The 13,918-nt window shown below is 48.6% G+C and overlaps 1 protein-coding gene across 1 annotated transcript in view; it reads right to left on the bottom strand.

The window, feature by feature from the left end:
- Positions 1-3,074: 3,074 nt before the first annotated feature.
- The window catches only part of TTI1 (TELO2 interacting protein 1), a 45,264-nt gene continuing 34,420 nt past the window's right edge, over positions 3,075-13,918 (bottom strand). Inside the window, exon 8 of the mRNA XM_043602398.1 lies at positions 3,075-3,806. Within this exon, the coding sequence (XP_043458333.1) occupies positions 3,623-3,806 (184 nt within the window). The 3' untranslated portion in view covers positions 3,075-3,622. The remainder of the gene's footprint in view (positions 3,807-13,918) is intronic.

The following is a 13,918-nucleotide window of genomic DNA, read 5'->3' as shown; positions in this document are numbered from 1 at the left end:
AAGAGGTAGAGTCTGAAACCAGCCCCCGCGCTGATGAGCCCCGGGTCATCCATGCTCTTTCTCCAACACGCGTCTCCCGAGGACCACCCTCAACCCCTCTGGAGGATCCCTGCATCCATGTCTGTGCTTTCCTGCATCCCCCAGGAGGCGCCCACTGCCCACAGATCAGAGCTCAAAGTCTCCACCTGACACTCGAGGCCTTTCAGGACCTACCCTTAACTCCAGCCAAACCAACACTCAGAAACCCTGAATGAAAGAAAAACCGTCACTGTGCCAGCCGGGTTTCACAGGGGGCAATGATCGCTTTGAGAAGCCCACGTAAACAAGGACTGGAATGAGTCAGCTGGACGGGTTCAAATTAAAGTTGCTTGGGTAGAAGAATAACCGGAGAGGCACTCTAACAAGGTTTTGTTTTGTCTTTTTTTAATCAAGTGCAACAATCTGCCTGCAGGAATATGAAAGCAACTCAGGATGTCTTTACTCTTTGAGGGGGAGATGGGTTTTGGAACACCATGGCAAGTCCTCCCACGCGGATTATCTCCGGGACAGCCTCCCGAGAGCCCACGTTTTATCACGGCACAGGACGTGTGTGCGTGTTCCCCCCCGCCCCTCTTGGCACACCATTATGGCCTGCCCTGCCCAGGCGCCCTGGGAAGGCAGGCTACTTTAATCGCACTGGAAGCCTGGAAATACACGACAAGTCACACCACCTCTCTGACCTGTTTTCTCATTTGTCAGGACCTAGAGATTGAATTAGCCTCTCACTTTGCGTCCCCGGTGGAATTAGGAACAATGCTGTGAATCTTTTTACAGTACTCTCAATTAGAGGGCATTTCCCCCCCCCCCCCTTCCCAAAGGAAATCATCCCAGAATTTTAAAGTGGAATAGAGTTAAGCGATTCTCTCTCCCTCTCAGGGGTTCTTCACTTGGGATCCCCATGGGGTCATAGGTGAAGTCTCTAGAATTATACCTAGAATTTGTGAGGTCAGCTAGGCGGACCCTGTAAGCAATGAGATGGTGCCTGACTGGTCTTGGAGGACGCAGTGCCTGGGAGTGATGGGGGAAGAGTAGGTCCTGTCATCAGATTCCCCCTGGAGGGACCCAGAATCCCCCAAATTAAGCTCTCTCTCTCTGGTCCATTCTCTCCACTCTGCAGGCGGGATTGCTGAGGCCCAAAGAGAGGGAGGGCCCCTGATGACCCAGACCAGAAGTCAGGCTGCCGCCACCTAGACCCAAGCTGGACATCCTTTGCCCTTGCAGAGAAAGACCCTAAAAAGAAATGAGGGGCCTCTCCAGACTGGTTGGGAACCCTTGCTCCAATATGTCTCCATGCCAACTGCCTTCTGGGTTTTATAGATCTTGGGGATTATCTGCATCACTGGAGAAGTTATCTAGATGGTGCCTCACCATGCATCTGGTAAGGATGCATTCATCATTTGTAGGATCCTTCAGCACATTTGTGTGTGTGTGTGTGTGTGTGTGTGTGTGTGTGTCTGTGGCTGTGTACCTAAATTTACATAATCTGTGTTTTAAATCCCTCAGCTAAAAAAAAAAATTGAGTATTTATCCTGCCTTTCTACATACACTCCCTCAAGGTTACTGCATGGTTGATGAAGGGAAGGTTCCCTTTACGCAAGTACTCTAGCTAAAAGCAAGCTGGTGTGGTGGGACTGAACAACACTACTGTGCATTCCCTAATGAGTGAGTGGATCCAGGCGAGGATCACCAGTGACTGCCAATCTCATAAGAGATCAGATATTATATACCTCCTGATGGAAGTAAATAATCCCACTTATGGAGGAGTGTTGCCAAAAACAAAAATGAAAACAATCAAACCAGATCACGCCTCCTGTTCTGCCTTCCCATTTACAGGAAATACAGGTGACAGGAGAAGCCTGTGAAATGACCCCCACGGGGATGTAATCAGTAAATCCAGACTGTGGGAAATGCTGTAGGATAAATGACCTTATTTCCTCAACAGAAACTTAGCGGGAAAAGAAAAGAGAGGTGGAGAGGGGATCTATAAATTAAAAGGGATTTATGAAGGGACATACAGATAACAGGAACGTATATACCTTATTTGGATCCTGATTCAACGCACTGGGGAAATGTAAACATCTAATTGCATACAACGTGAAAGGGTCACTGCTGATTCGTTTAGGTGTGATGATGCTATTGGGGTTTATGTTTAAAAAAAAAAGTTTGGGGGTGCCTAACTGGCTCAGATAGTTAAGCATCTGACTCTTGATTTCAGCTCAGGTCATGATTTCAGGGTTGGTGAGTTTGTGTCCGGCGTTGGGCTCTGTCCACTGATAGTGTAGACCCTGCTTGGTTGGGATCCTTTCTCTCTCCCCATCTCACTGCCCCTCCCCTGCTTACACTCTGTCTCTGTCTCAAAAATAACTTAAAAAAAAAAAAAAAGGTTTGGATAGGACATCTGAGATGTGCTTCAAAATACTCCAGGGACTGGATGGGCTGGGGAGGTAAATGGGTGAGGGTAGCAATGAAAGAAGGCTGGCTGTGTGCTGGTGACTGGTCCAACAGGGTTATGGGTACACAGGGCTTGCTGTATACTATTATCCATAATAAACAGTAAAAAATAATCAATCTCTTCTTGAACAGGTATCCAAAAAATTGTCAAGAGTGTTTGTCTTTGGGGGCGCCTGGGTGGCGCAGTCGGTTAAGCGTCCGACTTCAGCCAGGTCACGATCTCGCGGTCTGTGAGTTCGAGCCCCGCGTCAGGCTCTGGGCTGATGGCTCAGAGCCTGGAGCCTGTTTCCAATTCTGTGTCTCCCTCTCTCTCTGCCCCTCCCCCGTTCATGCTCTGTCTCTCTCTGTCCCAAAAATAAATAAACGTTGAAAAAAAAAATTAAAAAAAAAAAAAAGAGTGTTTGTCTTTGGAGAGGGAAACCAGATGTCTGGCGAATAAGGAGGGGAGACTGACTTTTCACTGTTTCTGTTTTGTGCTGCTTGGATTTTATACCAGGGCTCTGCATTATCCATTTAAGAACTTAAACGCATTTCTTAAAAATCACCCATTTTAAATAACAAACTTTAAAGTGAGCTCTTGATCATACTGTTCGTCCAAGAGGTGCCTTTATTTCATTTTCTTCCAAATAACAGGTTAGGTACAATGAGCTGGTTCCAGCTCATTGTTTGAGGACAGGACGTGCACGTGTCTGTGATGCAGGGCTGAGCTCTGAAGAGTCTTGGATGCGTGGTACTTCCACATGGTCGTCAGATGCCCGGGGGACACACTCGGTGCGCAGCAGAGGCCCTCCCCGCCACCTGTCCTGAGGCTCTCCGATGTGGGAGGATGTGGCGGGGACGGCCCAGGAGGCAGCTGGGGCCTCGGAGATGGTAAGCGAAGGAGTTAAGCCCTTAGAGCTGCCAGACAATGTCATTTGAAAACACCAGGTATGAAATATAAATAACAGTCAGCTACTTTCCTTCAATCCAATTTCTAAGCAGTTGTGTGATCGATCAATTTATAAATCGATCGGCTGTCTAATCCACCTTCGGAGTCTTCTCTGCTGCCGTGCCACCGCCTCGAGCCAGGGTGGTGTCGGCCCCGCATGTGGGGACAGGGGATGCTGCTGTATCCAGGTGTATGTGTGTGGGGTCACTGAAGCTCCTGGAGCAGGCAGAGCACATTGGCCGCATAGGGGTTGCCCTGTCCTGTGGTCCCCCGCAGCTGCACAGGGTGGAGGCTGGGGTGGGGAGGTGTGAACTGCTCCGGGCAGTAAAGTTCGTTCAGGAGAAACCAGGTGGAGTCCGGGTCCACCTTCATCAGGTGGAGGAAAACTCTGTGGAGAGACAGAAGGGATGGTGGGCTGATGTCACGAGGGAGGGGAGAGAAAGGACAGAGGCCGGTGTTCTACGGAAGAGGCTGCTTATTGGGCTATTTGAGATGAAACTGGTAATAACATCAAATCCCTTCGAATAGCACAGCAAACCCACTTTAGTTCATAAGACAGGGCCATTAGGATGGTCCCAAAGTGTATAGTTTCATATCCATTGACACAGAGAAGTAATTAGTCTGAGCAGAACAATATTGACATCAAACAAGCTCTTGGCAAAGAATCCAGTTAAGTTCTGGGGTGTCAAGCAGACGTTTTCAAAGAAAACTGACAGGGCCCACCCCTCATTTCAGGCTCACAGGGCAAGCCCACACTCCTGAGTCTCCGGGTCCTCATCCTTGGCCCCCCAACTTGCTGCTGAACTGGGTAGCTGGCCTCTTCTGGCCACCAAGAGCCAAGGATTCTTGGTAGTCTGGACATGTTCATAAAGGGATCAGACCCAGTTATTTGCCTGAGGCAGGAACGGACAGAGCCAGGCCAGTCTAGAGGCAGAGCACTGGTGTCCTCCACATGACAGGGACAGAGCTGAAGGAGCCAGGGCCACCTAACACCCTAGGCCCACGAAGGGTGAGGCTTTTCAACTTGGGCTGAACTCTGGGGCCACACCCTTGCCTCTTATCTCCTCATATCCCATTTCTGAATGATCAACCATGTGCCCAGGGCCACCGCACTGGGCAGTCCAAATATAAATTTCATCCCCCTGGCTGACGCAGTGGTTCAGGTTCTGGCTCTTCAACCTCAGGGAGGAGAAGGTCCTCCTCAGTTGGGCAGCTCCGTTAGCCATCCTCCCCATCTCAGTCCACAGAGCACATGCTCAGAGAAGATGACCTTCCTGGACCATTCTGTTTAGGTGGCTACCCCCTCCTTTTCTCTTTCAGGACACCCTTCCCAGCACTCACTGTCCATCTTCCTTCCTCACAATACAGCCCCTGAGGGCAACGACCATGTCTGTTGGGTTCACCTCTGTACCCTGGGCACCTGGGATGGCACATGGTAAGTTCTCAACAAGTACTTCACCCGACAGGTTCTTGTATTTAGCTAAGTGGTTTATTACACTGCACACTAATGACTTAAGATGACAGATCTCTCTGGAAAATTACATTCTATAAAAGGATCTAAAGGAGGGGCCAGCTGCTCACCACCAAGGAAGGACTAGGGAACATTACCAATAGGATTCATGTTGTCGTAGGCATCACTGCTATGTGGCCGTGGGAGATTTTTCAACTTGTCTTGCTCTCAGTCTCTAAAAATGCCTTGTTTCTAAAAATTGGGGATGTACTTCACTCAGGGTTTTGCTGAGGTTTAAATGAGAAGACACAGATCCAGACCTACACAGCGTTTAGCCCATGCGATCCCTATCTACCCAGTCATAGGGTAGATAGTATCTATTTGATGGATCACATGTTATTCTTGATGCCCATCCCTAGGAGCCTTTCCCATACTGGTGAGCATCAAATGGGAACTTAAATGGAGCTAAATCCTGTTTTTAATTTTGTTAATCTGAAAAACCGTGCCCTCAGGGGATTTGGCTTTTACTTTGGGGAAGCCAGTTTTGCTTTCTTCCTTGGGTTTAATAGACACCTGCGAAGGAGGCAAGGTAGGCAGGTGGGAGGGGACCCTTTGAACATGTTTTTGGCCTGGTCTGTGCCTAGACAATTTAAGTTTCCTTTACTTAGGATAATCTTGTGCTTATAATCTCAGCAGTGGTTGCCGGAGAAGTGGTTAGAATATTCCAATTCACTGTTTCCACTTCACCGCAGAAAGGAGATGGGGCCTGCGTGGGAGACAATTTTTGTTTAAAAACAAAAATATCTTTGATAATTAGAGTGGCAAGGGAAATTATGAAAAAACACACCAAAAATGGGAAGCTGATTTCTATTTACACGTGACACAGTTGACAGGTTTCCCTGGTGCCAAAGACTGTCAGAATGCAAATGGTTTCGTGTGATTTTTTTTCTCCTTCTAGGACTAGAACAGTTTCTCAAGCTACAGCATGGCACACGAAGGAGTATTCTGATCCGGGCAATACCCAGCGAAGTGGTGCCCCAGCCCAGCCCACGTCAGTCAGAGCTCGGCTCTGACTTACATGGCATGAAAGCGTTGCAATGTTCTTTTTGAGTCCTTTTTAACATGCTAAAATGTGGATGTTGTATTCTCTGGCAGGAAAGGAAAAGGAAAGAAGCCACTCTCTTTGCCCTGTGAAAACGCCTTTTTTTTTTTTTTTAAGTTTATTTATTTATTTGGAGAGAGAGAGAGAGAAAGAGAACGAGTGGGGCAGGGGCAGAGACAGAGATGGGACAGAGGATCCGAAGTGGGTTCTGCATTGACAGCAGAGAGCCTGACACGGGGCTCGAACTCACAAACCATGAGATCATGACCTGAGCCAGAGTCAGATGCTTAACCCAACCCTGTGAGAACTCGTAAATAAGATACTAACAGGGAGGCAAAGAAAATGTGCATACGAAGTTCACTTTCTATTACTGAGTAAAAGCCAAATTCTTGGGAGAATTATTTGGAGTCTCTTTCCTTAGCTATTAGATGGGTGGACTCCCCAGAATGGCAGGCAGCAATGCAAGTTCCCTCTCCCGCCTCTGCGGCTGGGAGCAAGTTAGTTTCCTCTTTCTCCAAAGGAAGATGATCACAGCCCCCACCCCCAGCCTCCTCACAGGTTTGGTGCGAGGCTCTAAGGGAGATGAGGGGCAGGAAAACACTTTGAAGTATACAGTGAAAACACTGTTCCTTCCAGAGAGTATGTGTGTGCCTAAGGAATAATTATCTCTACCAACCTTAGCAGTACCGCCACACCACAGAACCTTCTGACACTCTGAAAAGGGCAAAACGTTTGCCTTTTGTTTCACTCATAATTTCCTTCCTACTGACTTGGTGGGGGTCCCAGTTCTCAGCCGATGGTGTTCTAATTTTGCCCGTTATTCTCAGGAAGAAGCGAATGCAATATTCTTTGCCCTCTGCGCGCCTGAGGTTGGGAGTGAATACCACGCTGTGCAACCAGGTGCTGGCAGGTGTAGCTGTGCGCTTGCTCGGCCAAAGACATGCAGCCTGCTGAACTCTAAACACCGACACACATTCTGAACCTGGACCTTGTTCACTTTAAGGCCCTGGGAGCCGAGCGGAGATCCAGCAGGTCTTGTCTGAGAGCTCAGTGGCCCAGCTTTGCTCCAACTCTGGTACCACCTTGTCCTGGGGCTGGTTCCTGCCCATCCTGAGCTGGGGACAGGGGCTCCCAGAAAGTGAAGAGCCCAAAGCTGAAGACCTTGAAAGCCCTTGTGCGTCATCCAAAGCCAGAAGACAAAGACAGGACCTCTGCTTTGACGAGACTGGGGCAACTGCCTGGAAAATGTTCCTAATACATCGTGAGACGTGGCAGAGATGGCTGTTGAACATGCCAAATGGCCAGCTCCACGTTTTCTCAAACCCAAAGAGAAACACTTAAAAAAATATATATGTACACCATTTAAGTCCTGAACAAAAATTTCCTTCTCCTTCCCCTAGGCCCAAATCAGTGGCTCCAGGGAGCACAGTTATCAAGAGATTATCTGGTCCCCAGAGTTTCGGGAGGCACTCAGCTGTGCCTCATGCCTCCGAGTGTCCTGAGGCGAGTGATTATCTCTCAATAACCTGTAGGGCCGTGTAGCTTAAATGATAACTTGACTTTAAAAAATTTAGAACTTGCCGTTAGGCAGTTTCTAAGCAACCTCTGTTTCCATGGCAAAGAAGCCTGGTGTTTATACTGATTTTTCACTTAAAATGCGGTTTTATTGAATTTCGCTTCATGCAGGCAGCCATTTCCCCGCACTCCAGCCCTATCTACAATTGACGGGCATCAGCAAGTACCTAATAAACTCCAGACACCAAAACCCACAGAAGCGGCTCATTCCTTTATGATCAATAGCGGACCGCTCCCGGTGACAAAGCAGGGGGCGAGGTGGCCTGGGGACATAAGCAATGTGCTACCAGAATCCGGTCAGCAGGGGCTGGGGACCATCTCCTTGTGGTTTGCCAAATGTTTCCCAGCACCTGCTCCAGCCCAGGCGCCGGGCTGGGTGCTTGGGATACAATGATAGATGGACAAAGGCTCTGGCCTCGGGGCTCCCCACGTGGGTGGGGAGAACGGACTAATCACAGAGGCCCCTAGTGTACTGTGGAGAGGACCACACTAGGCGTCCCATGGGGGGTGGGGCTGGGGAAGGACTCGAGGAGGGCACGGCAAGCTGCTTCTCTGAGTAACATCGGTTCTATGGCCCCTTCCAGCCCCAGCAGTCCACAGTGGTCCTCAAGCATGGGCAACGGGTCAGTGGCAAAACCCCAAAGAAAGCCCTCTGCTGCGGATGCAAACATTACAGGGTGTACCCTCGGTCTAGACGATGTCTGCTCTAAAGACGCTCTAGAAAACCGCCAGCCAATCGAGGCCCAGTAGAGCTAAATAAACCGTAACTGAAATGCAGAGCTTCCAGCCCTCCTGGGTGACAGGCTATTCTTTCTCTGTCAATTACTTGCTTGAGGGATCTGCTGCTCCTTGTCTCCTTCTGGATTTATAAAATGCTCTCATGAGCTGTCTGCATAAGTGCCAGTGGTAAAGAACTTGTGGCTTTGTGATCTGTTTATTTATTTATTTTGGGCTTCTAAAGAAGTTATTCAGGGATGTCTCCTTAGGAACATGATACAGGCTGTCGCTACACAGCCATGACTAAATGCAATCAGAAAATAAACTCACTCGTCGGAAAGTGGGCACACCCACAAAGTTATTCTAGCTTCCCTGCTATTCCCTCGCTGGCAGAACCTCCACACTCTTTTCTTCTCTGGCCATCTCTTCTCCCACGACTCAGTACATGCTGATGCTACAAATGAGGCTGTGTGTGTTTCCTTTTAAACAAATGGATGCTCAGGGTGTCGACGTGTCCTAGCCAGCAAGCAGTGGGGTGATGTTTCTATCTCGGTAATTTACTCTAATGGGTCTCGGTTCATTGGTTAACCAGTATTTCAAGCCTGTCCTTTCTTGCTATTCAATTTAGCTATCTTCTCCTGCGAGGAGGTCGTTTTTTGTTTCTAAATGTTGGAAATGGAGGATTATGACTTGGAGCAACGATTTACTCTCCAAATAAATACTACCAATTACCTTTGCAGCTATATGTACTCGTTAGACTTAACTATATTTACCTGTTCAAAACCATTCATCTATCGATCTAACTCCATCTCGCATCCTCACACAGAGACCGATAATAAAAATATTTAAATGCAATGGGGACGGGATTTAAAACCATAAACACCAGTAGAAGCTTACAATGCTAATCGTACCCCTAAAGTACCACAAGACAAAGTATCATAAATGCAGTGGAATGACTCCATTGCTTTGTGCATATTTAAAAAGATATGGCACTGAGAGGACCAATCTGTTACAGACAATTCAAAAATAAGCCAGAACCTAGAAGGGTTTAAATCCCACTGGGGCAGGATTTAAAAGCAGCCCCTTCCATCTGGCTGCCTCTCCTGCCTCCAGGCCCCCTGCAGGCCTGGATCCCCCTGGCTACGAAGCCGCTGCTAGGTGCGCAGATTTCAAAGCGGCCCTGTGCCAGAGCGCCAAGGGGGCTGACTCAGGCCACATGCGGTGTTCCCTGCTCCTCAGCACTCCCCCTCCACCCCCCACCACAAAGGTACAAACCCTGAAAGATAAAGCTATCTTGTAGCAGCCTACCTATTTTGTCCCCCCCACCCCCTTCCCCCGCCCAGACTGTTTTCCTGGAACCTACGCTTTGGCGCTAAGCCAGCAGGCTCTGCTGATGGATGCGGGGAAGAAACAGCTCTAGGAAGTATACTTGTGTATTCACTGCAAGGGCGTTAGAGATATTAGTCACAACAGTACTCAGTGTTCTTCTAAGATGACCCATGGAGAAATTTTCTTAGGGTTCAGGACCAAGGAAAGCTGTGCTTTTTTTCTACAAAGCCCTCTTCTCCCTCTTTTCTTATTTCAGGGATGCCTGGAAGTTGCACAACATATACATCGCCCTCTTTGCTGTCTGTTAGGGACAGGAGAGTCACATTTAAGGCTCATCTCCAGCAAGGGTGCTGAGCTCTAGGTGTGCGCTTTCTATGTTAACCTCGGCCCCGGCGTCACCTTGGGTTTTTCCTTTTATTATTTTTTGTTGTCGTTGCATACACTTAATTGGTAAGATAGCCTAGGTCTTTTTGGAATCAGGAAGAAGTTTAAATAATGCTAACAACCACTACTTACTTTTCCCCATGAGCTGGTATTCTCTGCTAAAGAATATAATATGCACGAGTTTACTGAATCCTGGCAATAATGTGACTGGGTGGAAGGTAACAGATATGCCTGCTCGAGTCTCGTAGGTGAGGGAGCAGAGGCTCGGAGAAGTAAAGGGACTCGTCCACGGTGCCACTGCTACCGAGCAGCAACGCGAGGCTCCCTCTAACTCGGCATTCACCTTTGCAATCTTTCAACTTTCAACACGGTACACTTGGCTCGTTAATAAAAAAAAAAAAATCTTGTGAATAAACACACATATAATAAGATAACCAAGGCCATCTTCCTGGCTACTTTACTCAAGACCGAGATCATGACATTCACGCCAGCCTCTTAGGTGCTCGGGACAGACCACGGACGCTGCAAAGTGAGGAAATGGCTACCCTCCGGTTTGCCAGGCAGTCTGATATGTGAAATCTACTCTGTGCAGGTGATCCTGGCTCCCAACCCAGTAGGATTGGCGTGCACACGCGCAGGCACATCCCATACTTGCCTTTCCCACCGGGTTGTAAAATGGTTGACCCTGGTAAATTATCAATCACATGACAACACCAAGGAAGCAGGGAAAGGATTCGCAGCACTTGATTTAAGTAGCACGGAGGTCCCCACCTTCAGATCTGAAACCCAGCAACCCACTTTGTTTATAATCTGCATGGCAGATGTCTCTTATCTTTGACACCAGGAAATCATGCCTATATATGCACAGTGAACAGCTTCAGATCTGAGTGTATTTTTAGAACAATGAGCCTGGAAAAGAAACGCAGCAATGCCTGTCAAAAGATGGATAATAGGAAAGCTAACTACTTGGGTCTGGATTTGTCAACTATTAATCAAGTGTCAAAAGAAAAAATACCAGGAATGCCCTCATTTCCATGCTGGGTGCAACCCAAGGGGACAACAGCTCTGCAGCCCAAGCTCAAACAAACTGCCCACAACATTTAAGGGGATGAGCTGCTAATTTCAAGCTCAGCTGAACTAACGGATCACCTCGGTGGCTCCTGATCTGTTCAAATATAATAGGCCCAAGCGTGGGTAAAGAGAGGAGCTGGGCTCTGACGGGGATGAAATGAACGAGCCTGTGCTAGTCTGTGTTCGTCCAGGGTTTGAAGGCACCGGCTGGTTCTTTGATGGGCTGGGATCCTACTGCTAGAAAGAAAGCAGGGAAGTCAGCCAGTAAATGAACCTTGAAACCTGGTCCTGACTTCTCACACAGAGGGTGGTAGGGGGACGTGGCACAATTAACATGAAAAGATCATTCTGGGGTGAAAAACTCTCTTCAGAGTTCAGTAAAGATGAAGCAGACTTATAAGAAACGCCATGCCCAAATGTACAGGAACTCATGTAAAGCATCATACATCTAATGTATTTATATATATCCCACATAGGTGTGTATATACACATGAGTATACCTCCAGAACACAAGCCCTGTGAGAGCAGAGGCCTCCTCTCTCATGCTCTCCTCTATTATCAGTGCCTAGAACACTGCCTGGCACGCAACAGATCCTCAGCTGGTCAGTGGAATGACTGAACTGGCTGAGTGGTCTCCCTCACGTATAAATGTAACTCATGTGCACAATGACCCCGGGAGGAAGGTGTTATCACCACCCTTAGTTTACAGGGGAGGGAAATGAGGCACAAGGAAACGAAGTCGTTCGCTCAAAGTCACAGAGTCAGTAAGATCTGAACCTACGTTTGTCCACCTCCAAGGCTGGTGCCCCATGCCCTTATATACAATGGCTATGCAGAGGAAGCTGGGAGGGGACCCCCGCCCACAGTTCCCCCTCCCCGAAAACCACACCGAGGCCTGCAGCATTCAGTTCCTGTACAATCAGGGGGTGCACCTGCCAGTCACTACCTGCTGGCCCCCTGCATCCCCACCTGGGTCCTGCGCTTGGCAGGCAGAGGCAGGACTGGGGGTGGAGACCAAGTGGCCTAAAAGCTCTGTTCTTCATCTTTTTCAGAACAGGTATTGTTCCTTTTAGCCCCAGGGTGGAAGGCTTATTGGATGATTTGAGTCCTCCCCGCAAAAGACAGGGAGCCTCAGAGGACGCTCAGAGAGAGGCCCAAAGAGTGTGGTTTTAACGGAGTTGAGTTGAATCAGGCTGACAGCATGTACAGGCTTTAAGGAAAAACACAGAAATTTGGGGTATGTGCTCTCATCTCAGATTCCTTTCATGTATGGGAAGGAAAAGCTCCATGGTCAGGGAGGCACAGAACTGTGGAGGCCCACTGCATGCCGGGAGAGATCTCAGAGGCTTCTGGGGCTACTCGAGAATTTAAATCAGTTGAGTCTGCCTCTGCCATGGTGGAGGCGGGGGCATGGCTGACACAGACCTGTTATCTGTAATCTAACACTTACCCTCAGGGACACTGCCCTGTTTACAACTGTGGGTAGGCTGACCCCTTCTCCGACACCCCAAATAGGATTTGCTCACTTGTAGTTACCCATTGAAGTTATTTAACCAAATGGACTGGGGGGAGCTGGTATTTCTCTTGCATAGCCAGTTAACAGTGACACCTAGTGGCCATACACAGTGAGGTTCTACCGTACCCCTACCCCCGCCCCTCCCCCAAGTTGCAAGATTTATGCCCCTCCTTACAAGGCACATTCGCTAGATAAAAGCATTAAACTGGAATGGCGTTTCTGTTCTTAGCATTTACAGCCTTGGTTATATCAACCACCCCCTGATCAATTTCCATTTCTAGAGTTTACAGCCTGGATGTAAAAGCCTGCCACAAAGGCTCTATTTAATATGACAAATTAAAAAAGCAAACACAGGCTTGGTCATCCTTTGGAGCCAGGAAAAGCAAACAGGAGGGAGGAAAAAGCCAACCGTAATGCACACAAAGAGGAACTTTCATGGAACTGCTGAGTTTGTCTCCATGCCAACGCTAGGGAGGCCGCCCCTCAGAGGCCCCAGCCCCGACCCGATGGACTCACAGACATGTGAAGGGGAACAGAGAAGGATGCCCCAAAACGTGCCACTTTGGTGTGTGAACTGACTTGAGATTGAAGGGAATCAAGACCCAGCAGATTCAAGAAAAACTTTTACTTCTCCATTAACTACCTAAAAAAATTTGAATAGGGAGCCTGACCCAGAAAAAGACCTATTACCAGAGATAACTTTTCATAAGAATAACCTAGGTGTATGGCAGGGCAAACATCTAATTACCAAACACCTGATCGTAGGTCCTGTGGATCACCCTGCTCCCTCCCCTTGTGAAGCCCCGGCCCCTAGACCATTCCTCAGGATGACAAGGAAGCTTCAACTGCCCCATGTGACCCTGGGTCTCATATTTTTATAAGGCTCCCTTATATATGAAATTTAAAAAAAAAAAGTGTTTATCTCCCACTAATCTGTCCTGTATCAATTAGTAGACCAGCCAAAGAACCTAGAAGGGTACAGCAGAAGGAAAATTCTTATCCCCCCTAACACAGCTGCTCACCTACCTCCTTTCAGAGCAGCCACCAGCCCTCACTTGTTTCCTCACCAGCCGTGTCAGACAGAGGGGCCACTTCCAAATGAAGCTGGTCATCCACCCTGCGTCGGAAACTCACCAGCTCCAAGGAAGCCGGGGCATTGGGGCATCTGTGGACAGCTCCGGTTTTTACTGCGTTCCTGTTACCCTCTGGCTATAGGGTTCCCCCTTGGGCCCTGGCAACAAACACAACAGCCTTCCCTTCTCCCATGAGTGGGTGGCGGGTGTCAGTGCTTGCTGTGTGGGGAATACAGAGGGGCAGGAGTGGGCACAGGGTGGGGGGGGGGGCGGCGAGGAGGCT

This window comes from Prionailurus bengalensis, chromosome A3, assembly GCF_016509475.1.
Source record: "Prionailurus bengalensis isolate Pbe53 chromosome A3, Fcat_Pben_1.1_paternal_pri, whole genome shotgun sequence".
Taxonomy (NCBI): domain Eukaryota; kingdom Metazoa; phylum Chordata; class Mammalia; order Carnivora; family Felidae; genus Prionailurus; species Prionailurus bengalensis.
This window is presented reverse-complemented; position numbering and strand designations above follow the sequence as displayed.